Raw genomic sequence first — 21,415 nt, forward strand, 5'->3', positions numbered from 1 at the left:
CTGTTTATCCACTCCTACCCTATCTGAGATAGTATTTAACCATCTCTCTGACCTCATGTGCAACTTTCTTTAAATTAGTCGCCTTACTTTCTAACTCCTCTTACTCTCTTACCTATCTATATGTTTCATCTTTACTTTACCCTTCACTATCAATTAAAATGTTCTATTACGTATTGTGTTGACATTGTAAGTAGTATACTGTGCCATACTTTGCATTGTTATTTGAATATGTTTACTGCTGTAATTGCCTATTGCTCATGTTTGATCTATTCTTACTGTTCATGCGATGAAGCTACAAAGTAGTAAATTTAATACGAATCGGAGAAAATGTTTCTTCACTCAATGTGTAATTAAATTCGTTGCCAGAGAATGTGGTAAAGGCGGTTAGCTTAGCGTGGTTTAAAAAAGGTCTGGACGGCTTCCTAAAGGAAAAGTCCATAGACCATTATTAAATTGACTTGGGGAAAAATCCACTGCTTATTTCTGGGATAAGTAGCATAAAACGTATTGAACTGTTTTTGGGATCTTGCCAGGTATTTGTTGACCTGGATTGGCCACTGTTGGAAACAGGATGCTGGGCTTGATGGACCTTTGGTCTGTCCCAATGTGGCAATACTTATGTACTTAAATCCTACTAAATAAATAAATATACCTGGGAAGAAGTTGATGTGAGACCAAGCTTTAAAATCTAAGGATGGCTCGGGAATGGATATTTTGAAAATTTCAGAGTTTCTAAAATTTTAAGTATCTAAAATGAAGAAATGGGAACTAGGATATTTCGAGCTCCTTTTACTAAGCCGCGGTAGTGTAGTGATTCCCGGCGCGGCAAATGCAACAAAGTCTGTTCAATTCCTTTCGAGTTTGTCGCATTTGCCGTACAGGAAACACTGCTGCAGTTTTGTAAAAGGAGCCCTTCATGTTTCCTGAGTGTTAGAACCTGATAGAGATTGGACTTTGCATAAGTCTAAATTGTTTCTTGGAGAGGAGTTCTGAGTGTTCCAAGATGTTGCTAGGAGCACCCAGATTAAGAGAGAACTTTATGGCTAGGTGTCAAGAATCTTAGACTTTGGGCGCAGAACTATATAAATGATCCTAAACAGCGTAGAAGTTTTCTCAGTGCTAAGGCTTCTCTGGGTAGGATGACTGTAGATTCCCGAATAGTGAGACACAAGAGATGTCATTACTGCCCATTTGTCTTCATTTCTTTAGTATTATAATTATTCTTTTGTGAGTGCTCTGCTATTGCTATTTCGAGAAAAGCTGCACTGGCTCCCAGCCAGAGAGCGGATCGTCTTTGGGATCTGCACTTCGGTCCACGGGATCGTTCGCGGCATGGTCCCAGGATGCATGGCTGACCTCGCTGATCTGCCAGCTAGTGACGGACTCGGATCAGCAATGTCATGCCTGGACCTGCATTGCCCAGGCTGTAGGGGGCTAGGGGGCGGAGCTACTCGCGCATCTAGCTCCTCCTGCATGGGCGCACAGCTATGGATTGGACTCCCGTTTGTAGTGGGAGTGGTACATGGCCGCCTGGACTTCAGGAAACCATTGTAGGCCCGCCTCTTCGGGGGGGGGGGGGCTTATCCCGCCGATCCAGCGTGGGCCCCCGCGCCCAGCAACACAACATGGTCAAGGATCGTGCTGGACAGGTTACTTCCTCTTCCCCCTTGACCCCATGACGCCTGATATACTTCTGCCTCGTGTGGCCACAGCCAGGGGCATATCTGAGGTTCGGCAGTAGGGGGGGCCAGGGCCAGAGTGAGGGGGCACATTAAAGCCCCCCTGCCGCCACCATTACCGACCCCCCTGCCGCCGTCACCTACCTTTGCTGGCGGGGGAACCCAACCCCCCGCCATTCGACGTCCGCTTCCTCCTGCCTTTAAAAATATTCCTTCAGCTGGTGGGGGACCCTAACCCCTGCCAGCCGAGGTCTTCAAGTTCTTCTTCGTCCTCCGTGGCGTGCTGTTCATTCAAAGAGCTGCAATCCAGTTTTAGAGTCTGACATCGCTGCACATTGTATGTGCAGGACATCAGACTCACAGACGTCCTGCACGTACAACGTGCAGCGACGTCAGACTCCGAAACTGGATTGCAGCTCTTTGAATGAACAGCACGCCACGGAGGACGAAGAAGAACAGAAGACCCCGCCAGCTGAAGGAATATTTTTAAAGGCAGGAGGAAGCGGACGTCGGCTGGCGGGGGGTTGGGGTCCCCCGCCAGCAAAGGTAGGGGGGTCCAGGGCGAAATCTGCGGGGGCCCAGGCCCCTGTGGCCCCACGCAGATACACCCCTGGCCACAGCGCAATCTTGTATTTGTTGTCAACCATAATGGCAAACGCCTTTACGGTACTTTGTAAGCCACATTGAGCCTGCAAATAGGTGGGAGAATGGGGGGTATAAATGAAACAAACAAACTGGTGAAGGATCTCCCCTTCTTTACATTGTGGGCTAATGTGGTGGACATGCCAAGCTTGAATTTTGCCTACTTCATGTTTTCTTTTTCTGTTTTCTTGGTTGAATCAAGCTTGTTCTTGACTGATATTGTATAAAGCTTCAGAAATATAAAATGCTTAAAGATGCTTTTGTTTGCCTTTGCTTGCAGGGACTGTATTGAGTGCAGACTATTTAACTCAGGGAGACTGGCTGACAATCATACCTGCCAAAAGCTTTGTAAGGATGAAATCGTTACTGTGGATGACCTTGGTAAGTCCTGTGCGGAGGGGGGGGAAATCACTGAAGGTCTGAAAATTCCTTTGCTTGCAGAAGTAGGACTGATACGGCCCCCCTGCCTGTTCCTTGTCGTGAATGAATACTTTCCTATTATATCGACGGAGTTCTTTTCTATGATTTTACACCGTTTTGATCTGCGTAGCCAGTAATGGCGGTATATCAAGACTAAATAAACATAATCAAAAGATATATTAACCAAGAAGAATGTTAATCCTAAATTCACAGGACAATACCCTGGTTAGATCTTCCACCACCCTCAAAACAAACATTTGTTGGCTGTACTAATTTTACATTCTGAACTAAACTGTTCCTGTTCTGTTTTCTCTCATTACAAACTGTACTTAACACCAGTAATGTCAGCCCTGGGGATCTCTGATGTTATCCTAAATTACAGGCTGGTCTCCTGCTGTAACAACTGTAAGAGCAGTTGTTTGTAAAATGGAAGGTTGCTTGCAAGGGAAGGTGGTAAAGTCTCAGAATGGCTCCAGGCTGTAAAGTTGTGCAGACTGAGCTGTGTAGTTACTGTGGGTGTTAGGGATCGTTCTCCTTCTCTCCCAGCCTAATCCATCCTATCATCCTGCCCTCTCATGAGCAGTGGCGTAGCCACAGGTGGGCCTGGGTGGGCTGGGACCCACCCACTTTGGACTCAGGCCCACCCAAAATTGTGACACTCATGCTGTGGCTAGTGGAGATCCCCAAACCTCGCTAGTTGAAGGTTTTCTCTCCTTGGGCAGCCTGCACTCTTCCAAATGCAAGCCAGCAGCACTTGCCTTGAGCGTACACTGAGACCGTCCCTTCTGCACATGCTCAGTTTTCACACATACTACCTGCTGCCGTTTGAAAGAGTGCTGGCTGCTCAAGGAGGGTTTGGGGATCCCTGCCAGCTCAAGTATTTAATACTAGTAAAAAAGGCCCGTTTCCGAAACCAACGAAACGGGCGCTAGCATGTGGTTTTTTTTTTGTGTGTGTATGTGTCACAGAGTTATTTTTTGTGTGTGTGTGTGTGAGGGTGCGGTGTGTGTGCAGGTTGTTGATGATGGAGGTGGTGCGTCGGTGTGCGGTTTTTTCGTTAGTTTGGCAGCCAGTCTCCAGCAATTCCTAGGCAGGGAAGGAGTACTCCTCCCCCTTCCTTGGTCGCTGTTTGCTGCTGGCTGGGTCACGGGTAATCCTTCCAGCTGGGCCGCAGCTTGTCCTGTTCGCCCACGTCCCAGATGGTGACGGGCATGTTTTCCGGCTCCTCTGACTCCATGTCAAGCGATCCCAAATATAGTCTGTGCTATAGGCCCTCTGGCACTCTTCAGTACTGGCATTAGGCATTTAAAAATTTCTCCCCCCCTCCCCCGGTCTATTTTTGCACATACCCACAGCAGGAATATTCTTCTCTCGTTCCAGCGGTGGTTCTGTGCTCTCCGTGCTGCACAGATAATGAGCCATTCTGCTGGGGAATGCTCCTCCCTTATTGTCATGTAGTTTCCTCTGATTGGTCCGTCTTACGTTGCCTAGTGTTGCCTGGGAACGGTGTTGTGATGGTCCTTTGTGTTTCAGAATGTTGAGGGTGTTTTTTCTGATTGGTCCGTCATGCGAGGGCGGGGCAGAGAGACATGGTCAGTGTTGTGGCTTCACCACCATGAATCCATGAACCCTTCAGTGAGTGACTGAGTGACTTCAGAACGTTATCTTCAGAACGTTGAGGGTGAGTTTTATTATAGTAGATTTGTGGAAAGGGAGGGGTGGAGAGAGGAGCAAACTAGAGGGGGACCGGGGAGGGGGCAAATTCCATGCCCACCCACCTTGTGCTCAGGCCCACCCAAAATTGACCATCTGGCTACGCCCCTGCTCACGAGATTCTTCCGATGCCCGTCTTCGGGTCTGAGGATATGCAGAAAGTCAAATCTAGGTTAAAAGAATAACAGGTACTAAAGCCCTTAGAACAAAGCAAGAAAGGTGTTTAATGTTGCTTTTTGTTCTTTTTGATGTTTTCGTTTTGCGATGAAGTGGGTGAGGGTTTGCCCCTTCTTTCCTTTGTAGACACCTTCTGTCACCAGATTCAGTTCCGAAGCTTGGGTTGTCACGAACGGAACAGATTTTCTTGGAACGTACTGTGGAAATGGTGGGGCAGAGATAATGTGTTTCTATGATTTGAGAGAGTAAAATGAAAGTAGTATTTTTCATGAAAAAGTCACAAGGGGAGAAATTGAGCTTTTTCACAGGTTTCCACCAGGCCGCTCCTCCCTGTTCCTGACCCACCCTCAGCCCAGGAGGAAGCATGTATGAGAAGTTTATTAAAGCAGACGGATAAGGAAAACCACTTTTAGTTAATTCAGTTCCGTTTTATTCATGTTCTCTTTTTCAATCCACTCCAGGAGTTGTTACTTTTCTTGCTTTGCCGCACAGCAGGGGCGTAGCCACGGGTGGGCCTGGACAGGCCCAGGCCCAGCCACTTTTGCTCCAGGCCCGCCCAGCCTCTTCTGCCCGCTCTCCCCGTCCGTGTGGTCTGCTCACTTTTGCTGCCCTGAAGCGCTGTTCTCCCTCCAGCACCGGCGATTCCCATAGCCAGCCTTCTGCCAGCGCGTGTCGTCGGGGCCTCTTCTCAGGCGCGTCCCGCCTACTCTGCAACTTCCTGTTTTCCGCAAAGGTGGGACGCAGGAAGTTGCAGAGTAGGCGGGACGCGCCTGAGAAGAGGCTCCGACGACGCGCGCTGGCAGAAGGCTGGCTATGGGAATCGCCGGTGCTGGAGGGAGAACGGCGCTTCAGGTCAGTAAAAATGACCAGAACTGACCATGTGCAGGGGGCTGTGGCGGGGGGGGGGTAACGGATGGAGAGGAAATGCGGCGGTGGGGGGGGGGGGGGGGGGTGGTAGCGGGTGGAGAGGAAATGCGAGGCCTGTGCCCACCCAGTCCACCTCCAGGCCCATCTAAAAATTAAACTCTGGGTACGCTACTGCCGCACAGCGAACCTAATGCCATTTTCAAACAAATCTTAGATGTTATGTTATCTTATGTTAAGTATTTTAACCCATTTGATCCCAAAAGTCAAGGTTATTTTATTTTTGTTACATTTGTCCCCTGCATTTTCCCACTCATGGCAGGCTCAATGCGGCTTACATATTGTATACAGGTACTTATTTGTACCTGGGGCAATGAAGGATTAAGTGACTTGCCCAGAGTCACAAGGAGCTGCCTGTGCCTGAAGTGGGAATTGAACTCAGTTCCTCAGGACCAAAGTCCACCACCCTAACCACTAGGCCACTCCTCAACTGTTGCTACTATTTGAGATTGTACATGGAATGTTGCTATTGTAGATCACCAATTTGGCCGCGCAGGCTTCTGCTTCTGTGAGTCTGACGTCCTGCACGTACGTGCAGGACGTCAGACTCACAGAAACAGAAGCCTGCGCAGCCTTCTACATGGAATGTTGCTAGTGGAATAGCAACATTCCATGTAGAATCTCCAATAGTAGCAACATTCCATGTAGAATCTCCAATAGTATCTATTTTATTTTTGTTACATTTGTACCCTGTGCTTTCCCACTCATGGCAGGCTCAATGCGGCTTACATGGGGCAATGGAGAGTTAAGTGACCTGCCCAGAGTCACAAGGAGCTGCCTGTGCCTGAAGTGGGAATCGAACTCAGTTCCTCAGGACCAAAGTCCACCACCCTAACCACTAGGCCACTCCTATAGATTGGGTAACAATCTTTAAAGCTGATAAACACCGATATCAGGATAATTACATGGATATAAATAAGGATCAAATGTACAGGTTATTGTAACAAACATTTCCCGAACAGATGAGATTTTCAATTGTTTCCAAAACTGGAGATATCAAGAACTTAAATGAGTTTCCAATAGTAAAGAATTCCAAACTTTAACTGGTTGATACATAAAGGAGTTCTTATGAAAAGCTTTGAATCTCAAGCCTTTTACAGAAGGGAAACCCAATAAAAAGTGATCTGTGTTCTGGAGAAAATGATCACAGTAAAAGAGGTAAACTCTCCGGAGAGCAACCTTCCAAAGTGTTAAAAACTAAACAATAAATTTTAAACAATATTTGGGTTCTAGAGGCAAATAAAGATGTAACACTAATCTAACCCAGGTCTCACCTGCGTGCCAGCCAGCGTTGCCAGGTGGGCGGTTTTCCCGGCCAATTGGGCGGTTTTCCGCAACCCGCCGCGGGAAACTTTTGCCCACGGCGGGTTGCGGTTTTTTGGGCTGGTTTTGGGTTTTTTTGTGCAGGTTTTGGGGCGTTTTTTCGGCCGGCGGGGGGTGGGGCAAATGGTGACAGAGGCGGGGTTTGTGACATTTTGGGCGGGGTTTGCCAACGTTTTGAGCGGGGCGATGACGGTGGGGGCAGGGCTGATGACGGCGGGGTGGGGTGATGACGGAAGGGGCGGGGTTGATGGGGGTGGGGGTGATGACGGAAGGGGCGGGGGTGATGACGTCGGGGGTGGGGTGTGTGCGGTTTTTGGGCTGTTTTGTGTGGGAATTTTTTTTTTTTATATGGCAACCCTGGTGCCAGCTCTGGCCCCAGGCCACAAAAGAAAATCCTTTACACAAACCTCACAGTCTTCGCTCACTCTCAGGCCACTTTTACCACACGCCTCATTACCAGTCCACGTATAGTCGAGCCGGGGCGAGTCAATGGTCTGGAATAGTGATGCAGAGGTTTGGGAGACACTTTCCAATTCTGGGTCCCATTCAGCTCTTCAGTCCAGGAAGCACACTGTACTCCTGAAGGCTTAATAACAAACTTGGGGGGGGGGGGGGGTCCTTTTACAAAGGCGCGGTAAAAAGTGGCCTGCGGTAGTGTAGGCACAGGTTTCGGGCGCGCGCAGAATTATTTTTCAGCGCACCTACAAAAAATGCCTTTTTTATTTTTTGCCGAAAATGGGCGTGCGGCAAAATGAAAATTGCCGCACGTCCATTTTGGGTCTGAGACCTTACCGCCGGCCATAGACCTAGCGATAAAGAATTTGGGCGGTAATGACCTACGCGCGTGAGGTGCCACTTGGCGCGCATCCGAAAATAAAATATATTTTTCAGACGAGCGCCAAAAATGAAATTACCGCAAAAGCCACGCGGTAGTTGGGTGGTAAGTCCGTTTTGGCGCATGTAGAGCCTTACGTGGCTTAGTAAAAGGGGCCCTTAACCTTTATTGCAACCTCGGCAACAGGCAGACTTTTAACTTTAATCTTCTTACAGTCGCTTTGTAACTCCAGTACAATTAGTACATAAGTACATAAGTACATAAGTAGTGCCATACTGGGAAAGACCAAAGGTCCATCTAGCCCAGCATCCTGTCACCGACAGTGGCCAATCCAGGTCAAGGGCACCTGGCACGCTCCCTAAACGTAAAAACATTCCAGACAAGTTATACCTAAAAATGCGGAATTTTTCCAAGTCCATTTAATAGCGGTCTATGGACTTGTCCTTTAGGAATCTATCTAACCCCTTTTTAAACTCCGTCAAGCTAACCGCCCGTACCACGTTCTCCGGCAATGAATTCCAGAGTCTAATTACACGTTGGGTGAAGAAAAATTTTCTCCGATTCATTTTAAATTTACCACACTGTAGCTTCAACTCATGCCCTCTAGTCCTAGTATTTTTGGATAGCGTGAACAGTCGCTTCACATCCACCCGATCCATTCCACTCATTATTTTATACACTTCTATCATATCTCCCCTCAGCCGTCTCTTCTCCAAGCTGAAAAGCCCTAGCCTTCTCAGCCTCTCTTCATAGGAAAGTCGTCCCATCCCCACTATCATTTTCGTCGCCCTTCGCTGTACCTTTTCCAATTCTACTATATCTTTTTTGAGATACGGAGACCAGTACTGAACACAATACTCCAGGTGCGGTCGCACCATGGAGCGATACAACAGCATTATAACATCCGCACACCTGGACTCCATACCCTTCCTAATAACACCCAACATTCTATTCGCTTTCCTAGCCGCAGCAGCACACTGAGCAGAAGGTTTCAGCGTATCATCGACGACGACACCCAGATCCCTTTCTTGATCCGTAACTCCTAACGTGGAACCTTGCACGACGTAGCTATAATTCGGGTTCCTCTTACCCACATGCATCACTTTGCACTTGTCAACATTGAACTTCATCTGCCACTTGCACGCCCATTCTCCCAGTCTCGCAAGGTCCTCCTGTAATCGTTCACATTCCTCCTGCGACTTGACGACCCTGAATAATTTTGTGTCATCGGCGAATTTAATTACCTCACTAGTTATTCCCATCTCTAGGTCATTTATAAATAAATTAAAAAGCAACGGACCCAGCACAGACCCCTGCGGGACCCCACTAACTACCCTCCTCCACTGAGAATACTGGCCACGCAATCCTACTCTCTGCTTCCTATCTTTCAACCAGTTCTTAATCCATAATAGTACCCTACCTCCGATTCCATGACTCTGCAATTTCTTCAGGAGTCTTTCGTGCGGCACTTTGTCAAACGCCTTCTGAAAATCCAGATATACAATATCAACCGGCTCCCCATTGTCCACATGTTTGCTTACCCCCTCAAAAAAATGCATTAGATTGGTGAGGCAAGACTTCCCTTCACTAAATCCGTGCTGACTTTGTCTCATCAGTCCATGTTTTTGTATATGCTCTGCAATTTTATTCTTAATAATAGCCTCCACCATCTTGCCCGGCACCGACGTCAGACTCACCGGTCTATAATTTCCCGGATCTCCTCTGGAACCCTTCTTAAAAATCGGAGTAAACATTGGCTACCCTCCAGTCTTCCGGTATTACACTCGATTTTAGGGACAGATTGCATATTTCTAACAGTAGCTCCGCAAGTTCATTTTTTAGTTCTATTAATACTCTGGGATGAATACCATCAGGTCCCGGTGATTTACTACTCTTCAGCTTGCTGAACTGACCCATTACATCCTCCAAGGTTACAGAGAATTTGTTTAGTTTCTCCGACTCCCCCGCTTCAAATATTCTTTCCGGCACCGGTGTCCCCCCCCCAAATCCTCCTCGGTGAAGACCGAAGCAAAGAATTCATTTAATTTCTCCGCTACGGCTTTGTCCTCCTTGATCGCCCCTTTAACACCATTTTCGTCCAGCGGCCCAACCGACTCTTTGGCCGGTTTCCTGCTTTTAATGTATCTAAAAAAATTTTTACTAGGTATTTTTGCTTCCAACGCTAATTTCTTCTCAAAGTCCTTTTTTGCCCTCCTTATCTCCGCTTTGCATTTGGCTTGGCATTCCTTATGATCTATCCTGTTACTTTCAGTTGGTTCTCTTCTCCACTTTCTGAAGGATTGTTTTTTGGCTCTAATGATTTCCTTTATCTTACTGTTTAGCCACGCCGGCTGACGTTTAGTCTTTTTTCCCTTTTTTCTAATACGTGGAATATATTTGTCCTGAACCTCCAGGATGGTGTTTTTAAACAGCATCCACGCCTGATGCAAGTTTTTTACTCTGCGAGCTGCTCCTTTCAGTCTTTTTTTCACCATTTTTCTCATTTTGTCGTAATCACCTTTTCTATAGTTAAATGCTAGCGTACTTGATTTCCTAGTTTCACTTCCTTCAATGCCAATATCAAAACCGATCATATTATGATCACTGTTATCAAGCGGCCCTCGTATCGTTACCCCCTGCACTAGATCATGAGCACCACTAAGGACTAAGTCTAGTATTTTTCCTTCTCTTGTCGGCTCCTGAACTAGCTGTTCCATGAAGCTGTCCTTGATTTCATCAAGAAATCTTATGTCCCTTGCGTGTACAGATGTTACATTAACCCAGTCTATATGCGGGTAATTGAAATCCCCCATTATTATTGTGTTGCCCAGTTTGTTTGCGTCCCTGATTTCCTTTAACATTTCCGCATCAGTCTGTTCGTCCTGGCCAGGCGGACGGTAGTACACTCCTATCACTATCCTTTTCCCCTTTGCACATGGAATTTCAATCCACAGTGATTCCAAGGAGTGTTTTGTTTCCTGCAGAATTTTCAATCTATTTGATTCAAGGCTCTCGTTAATATACAATGCTACCCCTCCACCAATCCGATTCACCCTATCACTACGATATAATTTGTACCCCGGTATGACAGTGTCCCACTGGTTATCCTCCTTCCACCAGGTCTCAGAGATGCCTATTATATCTAATTTTTCATTTAGTGCAATATATTCTAACTCCCCCATCTTATTTCTTATTCTCCTGGCATTCGCATATAGACATTTCAAACTATGTTTGTTGTTCCTAAGTACATCATGCTTAGTACTTGACAGTATTAATTGGCAATCTTTTGTCTGATTTTTATTGTTATTTAAGATACCCGATCTACTACAATCTCTTTTGCAACCTCACTATCAGGATACTCTATCTTCCCTGTTATGGTGATATCTTTGAAAGATACCTTATCCCGAACCATGCTCTTTTGAGCGACTGTCGGCCTTCCCCCCATTTCTAGTTTAAAAGCTGCTCTATCTCCTTCTTAAACGCCGATGCCAGCAGCCTGGTCCCACTCTGGTTAAGATGGAGCCCATCCTTTCGGAATAGGCTCCCCCTTCCCCAGAATGTTGCCCAGTTCCTAACAAATCTAAAGCCCTCCTCCCTGCACCATCGTCTCATCCACGCATTGAGACTCTGGAGCTCTGCCTGTCTCCTGGGCCCTGCGCGTGGCACAGGTAGCATTTCAGAAAATGCTACCCTGGAGGATCTGGATTTCAGCTTTCTACCTAAGAGCCTAAATTTTGCTTCCAGAACCTCTCTCCCACATTTTCCTATGTCATTAGTACCCACATGTACCAAGACAGCCGTCTCCTCCCCAGCACTATATAAAATCCTATCTAGATGACGCGTGAGGTCCGCCACCTTCGCACCAGGCAGGCAAGTCACCAGGCGATCCTCACGTCCACCAGCCACCCAGCTATCTATATGCCTAATGATTGAATCACCAAGTACAACAGCTGTCCTAACCTTTCCCTCCCGGGCAACATTTGGAGATATATCCTCGGTGCGAAAGGATAATACATCCCCTGGTGGGCAGGTCCTGGCTACAGGAGTACTTCCTACTTCACCAGGGTGATGCTCTCCTTCTAGGAGACCTCCCTCCTCCAAGGTAGCACAGGGGCTACCTGACTGGAGGTGGGACTTCTCTACAACATCCCTGTAGGTCTCCTCTATGTACCTCTCTGTCTCCCTCAGCTCCATCAAGTCTGCTACTCTAGCCTCAAGAGAACGGACTTCTGTTATTTCCAGAGTGAACACCTTTTCCACTATTCTCCTCAGGTATATTTTTCGCCCTCTGCACTCGACTGAAACGGCACTCTCTAAAGTTTGCAATGACCTGCTCCTGGCCAAATCCAGAGGTCACTACTCCATCCTCATCCTCCTCGATCTTTCCGCCGCGTTTGACACTGTCAATTATGATTTACTTCTTGCCACGCTGTCCTCTTTTGGGTTCCAAGGCCCTGTCCTCTCCTAGTTCTCCTCTTATCTCTCCCACCACACCTTCAGGGTACACTCCCATGGATCTTCCTCCACTCCCATCCCACTATCTGTTGGAGTTCCCCAGGGATCTGTCCTTGGACCCCTTCTCTTCTCAATCTACACCTCTTCCCTGGGCTCGCTGATCTCGTCTCATGGTTTTCAGTATCATCTTTATGCTGATGACACCCAGCTATACCTCTCCACACCTGACATCACCGTGGAGACTCAGGCCAAGGTATCGGCCTGTTTATCCGACATTGCGGCATGGATGTCCAACCGCCACCTGAAGCTGAACATGTTCAAGACCGAGCTCCTTGTCTTTCCTCCTAAACCCACTTCTCTTCCTCCACTCTCTATCTCTGTTGATAACACCCTCATCCTCCCTGTCCCATCTGCCCGCAGCCTCGGAGTCATCTTCGACTCCTCCCTCTCCTTCTCTGCGCATATCCAACAGACTGCCAAGACCTGTTGCTTCTTCCTCTTTAACATCAGCAAAATTCGCCCTTTCCTCTCTGAGCATACCACCAGAACTCTCGTCCATGCTCTCATTACCTCTCGCCTTGATTACTGCAACTTACTCCTCACCGGCCTCCCACTTAGCCATCTATCCCCCCTTCAATCTGTTCAGAACTCTGCTGCACGTCTCATATTCCGCCAGAACCGATATACTCATATCACCCCTCTCCTTAAATCACTTCATTGGCTTCCGATCAGATATCGCATACAATTCAAGCTCCTCCTCCTTACCTACAAATGCACTCAGTCTGCAGCTCCTCACTACCTCTCCACCCTCATCTCCCCCTATGTTCCCGCCCGCAACCTCCGCTCACAGGACAAGGCCCTTCTCCCAGTATCCTTCTCCACCACTGCCAACTCCAGGCTCCACGCATTCTGCCTTGCCTCACCCTATGCCTGGAACAATCTTCCCTCACCCATACGCCATGCCCCCTCCCTACCCATCTTCAAATCTCTGCTTAAAACTCATCTCTTCAATGCTGCCTTCGGCGCCTAACTGCTTGAGAAATATAGGATGCCCCAATCTATCCACCCTATCAGATTAACTGTTCACTCGTCCTCTAGATTGTTCACTTGTCTTTAGATTGTTCTCTTGTCTTTTAGATTGTAAGCTCTTTGAGCAGGGACTGTCCTTCTATGTTTGAATTGTACAGCGCTGTGTAACCCTAGTAGCGCTTTAGAAATGATTGTTAGTAGTATATTTACACAGCACTTTCTTTCAGGGTTTATATACATGTTCACAAGGCTGTTGTCCATGCCTATCCCAGAGAATATTGACCCAAAGGCTGTGCTCCTCACTTTTATAGGTCCAGACCCTCCTGGCCTGACCTCCCTCCAAGGTGACCTTTCCGTTGGCTCACCCTGGTCCTGGGATGGGCACTCCCTGGCTCCGATCCCACGCTCCTGGGATGGGTCTCTCCGCTGCCCACCCATAGCTTCCTGTGTCACAGTTGCCATTTTGCTGACCCCTTTTTGTAGTCAATGGATAGATTCTGCCACCTGCTGGATTTGTAAAGCAATTGAATTGTAGTGTCGCTTCACAGTTCTTACAATTTCCACTTTGATAATGGCGGCCACAGGAGCCAGTGCTGGATCGACTGGGAATGGGAATCGCTCATGTCCTATGAAGACAGCAAATGAGTGGATGAAGTAAAGGGTATAGGGGTTAGAACTGAGAACCTGTTTGGGTAGTGAGATGTGGATTCTCTGCCGTTTTGAGACCTCTTTGAGTGGCAGGGCCTGGACTCCTTGTCGTATCTGCAGCTTCCAGCTCCTACCGTGTCTCACTTTCTGTGTTTCTCTGGCCACGCATGTACAACCACAGATGTGTATAGGCAAACAAATGGGATGCAGAGTCAGCAATAGGCTTTCTCTTCTTTTTTTTTTTTTTTTTTAAACATGCCTAACAGTGATAGTAATAAAGATTCTCTGTTCCAGTTTTGGAAATATCTCTATGAAAAACATGAGTAACCCGGGTCTCGGCCATGTGCTAGCTCCGGCCACAGGCCACAAAGCATATCAGTTCAGTTTCACATTCAGGGCCACTGTCACCTGACTCGTCAATTCCAGCTCGCCTGCAGTCGAGTTTGGGAGTGGGTCTATGGTCCAGAATAACAATCTGGGGGTTTGGGAGGCATTTGTACTTAGGGTTACCATATGTGCGGATTTCTCCGGATATGTCCTCTTTTTGAGGACATGTCCGGGGGGGGGGGGGTTTTGCCCGTTTGTCCGGATTTCTGGACAAGCGGGTGGGCGGGTGGACAGGTGAGCGGCGCCATGGGTCTCCCCTCCCCTTACTTACTATTTATTCCCCTCCCCTGCCCCCCCCTCCCCCTTGTCACATATTCCCCTCCCCTCCCCTTACTTACTATTTACTGCCCTGGTGGTCTAGTGACCTCTTCGGGGCAGGAACGAGCCCCCTCTTTCCTGCCCAGAGCACTGCCTGCCCTTGCCCTGCATCCTTCTCAGTCTCGGGTCTCGGCTCAGGATTCAAAATGTCCGCCGAGAGTTGAAGCGGCCTTGCTGGACTTCAACTCTCGGTGGCCATTTTGAATCCCAAGCTGAGACCGAGAAGGATGCAGGGCAAGGCAGCGGTTCGGGCAGGAAAGAGGGGGCTCGTTCCTGCCCCGAAGAGGTCACTAGACCACCAGGGCAGTAAATAGTAAGTAAGGGGAGGGGAGGGGAATATGTGACAAGGGGGAGGGGGGGGCAGGGGAGGGGAATATGTGACAAGGGGGAGGGGAGATGACGGGGGGGCAGGGGAGGGGAATATGTGACCCGGGGGAGGAGAATATGTGACAGGGGCGGGGCAAGGATGTGAAAGGGGCGGGACAGGGGTGGAACATGTGGTAACCCTATTTGTACTCTCGTGCTCAAAGATATACTGTAGTCACAGCTTATGCAAACTCAAACTGTTTATTTATTCAAACTCTGCAACATATGTCCGGTTTTACCCGGACATGTCTTCTTTATGAGGACACTGGGGGACATCCGGGCGGGTTTTTCCAGCCTGCCCGTTTGTCCAGGTTTGCGGACAAGTGGGCAGGCTGGAATCGGACGTCCCACAGTGTCCTCAAAAAGAGGCCAAGTAGGTCTCCCGCAGCCCCACGGCTTAAAGCTTGCTACCAGCGCCGTTTCAAAATGGCTGCCGAGACTTCAAGCGGCAGCCTCACAAGAAGTCTTGCGAGGTCACCGCTTGAAGTGTCAGCAGCCATTTTGAACCAGTGGTTGCAGCGAGCAGGCAGCGACATCGCCAGGCAGGAAAGAGTGGGCTCCTTTCCTGCCCTGAAGAGGCCAATAGACCACCAGGGGACGATAAGGTAAGTTAGGAGAGGGGATGTGGAATGTGGGTAGAGAGTAGGGGGGTGAGGGAGCTGTAAAAAAAAAATTGGGTGGAGGGAGGCTGGAAAAAGATTTTGGAGGGAAGGGAAATATATATAGAAGGGGGTGGCTTTCTTTTGGAGAGGGTCAACTCAAGGTGACTGCATGGCGTGTGGTTGGGGAGGGGGCATGATGGAGTAGTGAGGGTGTGGCTAATGGTGTCCTCTTTTTTTTGTCAGGGAAAATATGGTAACCCTTCGAACAGGCAGTACTTCAAACCTTTATTAAGCAGTCTAAACAACATATAAACTCCAACTTAGATCCAATCCTTCTGGTGTTCCTCAGAGGAACTCCTATACCACTTGTCTTCTCAGGTATATTTGCAGGGATACCTCGTGGGCACAAATATGTACATATATACAATTCAATTGTCCATGCCTACCCTGTAAGGCACTGCTATTGTCAGTGGCTGTTTCTCCTCCTCTCAGCACACATCCAATCTCTGCAGGCTCAGACCCTTCTCTGGTCTGACCCTCTTCCAGCAGTGACCCCCCCCCCTTCTGGATCTACTCTGGTCCTGGGACTGAGCTTTCCCTAGCTCCAATCCCCTGCTCCCAGGCTGGGTCTCTCCTCTGCCCACCCGTAGCACTCACGGTATCCCAGTTGCCGCTTTCTGGAGCCACAACCTTCCTTTACAGCCAAGAGTCACACTCCTCACTCAGGATTCCCCTTTTCTCCTCCTGGTCTGTTGGCAGGGGACCATCAGGCAACCAAAGACCCCCTCTCTGGGCATAATTCCAACCTTTATCCCCTTTGCAACTCCTTTCCCCCTCCCCTCATTCTCACAAAGGCAACTCTTTTCTCCTGTGTTTGATTTCAAAACCACTCCCCATGTGATGAGCGTCCTCCCATCCAGGGGCATCCTACTACTCCAGCCCTCCCCCCCCCCCCCCCCCCCCCCCACCCCGGGCTCTGGAAAAATCTAGTAATACCAGTTCCCATGGGGTATTACACATATGAAACAGAATGATTACTTTTCATGCTCATAAATAGTTATGATTATCTTCAGAGAATTTATTGGTTTTGTTTCTTTCAAACAATCTACCTACATTCCCACTTCTTGCTTCTGTTTTGCGACTTGGTCCCAGGAGCCTAGGGAAGCCTAAAGTCAGCCTGTGACGCTGCACTTAAACTTTAACTTCTCCCAGCATGGCCAGTGTCAAGGTCAGACTGCCACAACTCCCACCAGTCGCAGCCTCCTCTATACAGAGCAGTAAAGTCGTAAACAAAGCCTATATTTAAAACCTGGCTCTCTGCTTCCCTCCGCCCAGACAAAATCAGCACATTCCGAGGACACAGCAGATATGGAATACAGATAGAAATATGAATTCCTAATAGTCTTGGAAAACAGCCCAGTGTGTCAACTGCTAACTGTCTTCTCTCATGCAAGGACCTTGAAAAATATAATATTTTGCCAACAATGCTGGCCAATGTATACGTAAATTCTTCGGTAATGTATAAGCCTACAGAGGAAGCTCAACATAAGGCATTGGAGGAATGCGAAACATTTGTGAGCACCAGTTGCATCTGAATGAGAAAGTGTGTCTATTACAATGGATTTGGTTTTGCTGCTCTACAAAGTCAGCTACTAAGTAGGTGTCATGCAAGTTTCTTCTTTCTCATTCCCACATCACACCTCGTAGTGTAGGTAGCTCCAGTGGCATAGCTAGGTGGGGCCACGGGGGCCTGGGCCCCCCAGATTTACTCTTGGCCCCTGGTTGGCTGTCGGGGGTCCCCAACCTCCGCCAGCTGAAGACTTCATCCAGCGCTGGTCTGCGGCAGTGCCGCCGCATTGGCCTGCCTTGCTCTCTCTTCCGCCCACGTCAGGCACGCACCTTTTAGTAAAATTGAGCATGCTTAGTTTCGCTAAAAAGAGCGTGTGCCAGACGTGAGGGGAAGAGAGGGCAGGCAATGCAGCGGCGCAGGAGACCAGCACTGGACGAAGTCTTCAGCTGGCGAGGGTTGGGGACTCCTGCCAGCCAAGACATTCGCAGCGGTGATGTTTCAGCTGGCAGGGGTTGGGGACCCCTGCCAACCAAGATGTACAATGGTGGCAGTGGGCGGCGAGATGGCGGGGGAGTGACCAAAATGTCCCGTCCCGTCCCCCACCACCTTGGGCTCTGGCTCCCTCCCACCTCGAGGTCTGGCTATGCCCCTGGGTAGCTCAGCAGTGAGACTGGAGTTCTGTACATGTAGATGACTAATAATAGTAGTAGAGTACACTTCTAGACATAGGAGCTGGCTCTGTGGGTGCTTGAGCACCCCCAATATTGAACAAATTCCTTGACAGTTTCCAGGGAGAGGTCATTTCCATTTGGTTTAGCACCCCCAATAATTTTGAAAATTGGCTCCCCTGCTTCTAGAGGTAACATCAACTGGATGGCCAAAGAAGAATCTGGCCGATATTTAGAACAGTTTAAGAGGGCAGGAAAAGCTCTGGCCTGCTTAAAGCATGGTGAGCCGCCCAACCACTGATAACCAGCGGCACTAAACCAGGCAGACCTGCTGAATATCATCTCTGACTGCCCATGTTAAAAGTGGGCAGGTCAGGGGTGGTACTAGGGAGGAGCCAGTGGTTATGCGGGTGCCGGCAATATTCAGTTGCATGACCCACCTAGTTAATCTGGCCAAGTTAGGACACCTCGAAAGCTGTCTTAACTTGGCCGGGTTAGGTATGTGAGTCTCAGCACTGACTATCAGCAGGGACCCGCATAACTATTTTTCTTTTAAAAAGTCCCCTGATCCTCTTCTCAGCCCCGAAAAATCCCATCCCTTCCCTCCCCCTCCCCCCTGTCTGCTGCCATTCAGAACTTCCCACCATGAACATTCCCTCTATCCGCCCGTGGTCTAGGTATCTCCCGCCCCCAGGGTCCAAGTGGGGTTGATGGGGAAGAAGTGAAGCCCACTCACTCCTGCCCCTTGTGGCTGCCATAAGAATACACTTGGTCGCTGCCTAGACTTTTGTTTCTATGGTAAAGGTGAAGATGGCAGGGGTCAGGTTCTAAAACTAGGGTTTGAATGCTTTTTGATGACAGTATTTGTAAACTACTTCTTGAACACACTCTTATCACCTCTCGCTTAGACTATTGCAACTTGCTTCTCACAGGTCTTTCACTTAGCCATCTCTCTCCTCTTCAATCTGTTCAAAATTCTGCTGCACGACTAATATTCCGCCAGTGTCATTATGCTCATATTAGCCCTCTCCTCAAGTCACTTCACTGGCTTCCTATCCGTTTCCGCATACAGTTCAAACTCCTCTTATTGACCTATAAGTGCATTCACTTTGCAGCTCCTCAGTACCTCTCCACTTTCATCTCTCCCTACATTCCTCCCCGGGAACTCCGTTCACTGGGTAAATCTCTCTTATCTGCACCCTTCTCCTCCACCGCTAACTCCAGACTCCGTTCCTTTTATCTTGCTGCACCATATGCCTGGAATAGACATCCTAAGCCGGTACGTCAAACTCCATCTCTGGCCGTCTTCAAATCTAAGCTAAAAGCCCACCTTTTTGATGCTGCTTTTAACTCCTAACCCTTGTTCACTTGTTCAGAACCCTTATTTTATCATCCTCACTTTAATATTCCCTTATCTCTTGTTTGTCCTGTTTGTCTGTCCTAATTAGATTGTAAGCTCTGTCGAGCAGGGACTGTCTCTTCATGTTCAAGTATACAGCGCTGCGTACGTCTAGTAGCGCTATAGAAATGATAAGTAGTAGTAGTGGTTATCAAGCTATGATCATGACAAATCTTTTTTAGTTTTGGAGGACAAAGCCTCTTCCTGTCCGTGGTCAAAAGGCAAAAATTTTGCATGATTCAGAGATCTCATTCTTTATCGGCTAAAAAAACCTCCGTTTGAATATTTATATGCTTTCCTTCTATGTTTATCTGCAATTTGCCTTTTAATTATCTCAGCTCATCACATTTAGCACTTATCTTGAATATACATCCACATCCAACGGGGTCCCCGGGTCCCGTTTCGCCTATTCCGACTCCAGGCTTTATCAAGGGAATCTATGTGCATAGCCATATGCCATTATCTGAAATCAACCAAGCAAGATCCACATTAGCAGAAGGCAAACTTCCTGAAAATCCTCTTCTGAACACCATGTTTTTATTTTATAAGATCCTTTTGTTCTTATTTTATTTTTAAGTTTCTTTATAAATATTCAAGCGGAGGTTTTTTAGCCGATGAAGAGTGAAATCTGTGAATCATACAAATGTTTGACTTTTGACCACAGACAGGCAGAAGCTTTTTCCTCTGAAACTAAAAAAAGATTTGTCATGATCATAGCTCGATAACCACTGCAGACTAACAACCACAAGTGTGTTCAAGAAGTAAGTCTTCATAAGTGGGTGGTTATAGTTCTAGTTAATAGACAGTATTTGTAAAGCAAAGCCTAAATGACACACACCTTGTTATATGAATGCTCTTTTTGCACAGTAAGTTTTATGCTTTGTATACCAATCGTTACGTAGCTTGTACCCACAGGAGACTGAACGCACAAGCACTTTTCACATCATGTTCTTGGACAACTCCATACCAACTGTCTGTGCATTCCGCCAGCAGGGAATGACAAATTTGATTTCACTTTCCAATCCATGCATTGTTCTTTTCAGAGTCCCTGAAGTCTTCAAAAAAAACTCTCACAGACAAAAGTTAAAAGCTGAATTGATGTCCACATTAATTCCCAATGCAGAGAAAACGTCATTCTGCTGGATGGTGGATCATGCTCTGTCTTTCATGCCTAGTCTTAATTTATTTGGGAAAAAGTTTACACCAGTTGATTCATTTCTCTATTTGGGAGTTAACTTGAGTCACATCTGACATTTTCTGAACACAGTTTTGTTTGGGGGTTTTTCTCTTGGTCAGTTGCATTCTCTTAGAAACGTTTTGAATACTGAGGGGTCCTTTTACAAAGGCGTGCTGAAAAATGGCTTGCGGTGGTTTTGGGCGGGCACCGATCCATTTTTTAGCGCGCCTGTAAAAAAAGGCTTTTTAAAAATTTTGGACGAAAATGGACGTGCGGCAAAATGAAAATTGCTACATGTCCATTTTGGGTCTGAGACCTTACCGCCAGCCATTGACCTAGCGGTAAAGACTCACATGGTAACCAGGCGGAATTGACCCACCCACGCTCCAAATGCCACTTGGCGTGTGTCTGTTAGGTGTGGCTGAAAAGAAAAAATATTTTTCAGATGCTCATATCGGATGCGCGCCAAAAATGAAGTTACAGCAAGAGCCACGCGGTAGTTGGGTGGAAAGTCCATTTTGGCGCATGTAGACGCTTACTCAGGTTAGTAAAAGGGCCCCAAGTCTCTGCTGGACTATTGTAATGGTATTTATGCAGGTATCTCTCAGGTCAATTTGAAGCGTCTACAATCACTACAGAATACAGCCCCTGGATTTCTTCGTAGGGCAAAACATAGGTGTCACTCTCACTTCATTGGCTCCCTGTGCAGTATAGAGTTCAATTTAAGATTCTTACTTTAACCTTTAAAGCCTTACGTGAGGGTGTCTCAGACTATTTGACAGTTCTGACAATAACTTATGCTCCTCCGTGTTTATTACGTTGTATTAATGATTATAGATTGGTTCTCCCACACCCAGTGGGAATCAACTAGACATCGTGCTTTTTTTTTCTGGCTTCCAGATTGTGGAATGATTTGCCCCTGGAGTTATGCTGAGAATCTTTATACAAATGATTCAGAGCTAATTTGAAAACTCATTTATTTCAGTCGGTGACTACTAGAACCTGGGGAGTAGGACAAAACTGGCAAATCTATTGTTTGTGTGAATGACTCTTGCTTGTTGCAAGTGTGCCTTTCCTTTTTTA

At 47.6% G+C, this 21,415-nt stretch overlaps 1 protein-coding gene across 1 annotated transcript in view; it reads left to right on the forward strand.

Moving 5' to 3' along the window:
- ITGB5 (integrin subunit beta 5) overlaps positions 1–21,415 on the forward strand; it is a 210,964-nt gene that overhangs the window by 180,296 nt on the left and 9,253 nt on the right. The window contains exon 12 of the mRNA XM_030209136.1: positions 2,602–2,702. Coding sequence (XP_030064996.1) covers positions 2,602–2,702 — 101 coding nt within the window. The remainder of the gene's footprint in view (positions 1–2,601; positions 2,703–21,415) is intronic.

Source organism: Microcaecilia unicolor, chromosome 7 (assembly GCF_901765095.1).
Source record: "Microcaecilia unicolor chromosome 7, aMicUni1.1, whole genome shotgun sequence".
NCBI classification, from domain to species: Eukaryota; Metazoa; Chordata; class Amphibia; order Gymnophiona; family Siphonopidae; genus Microcaecilia; species Microcaecilia unicolor.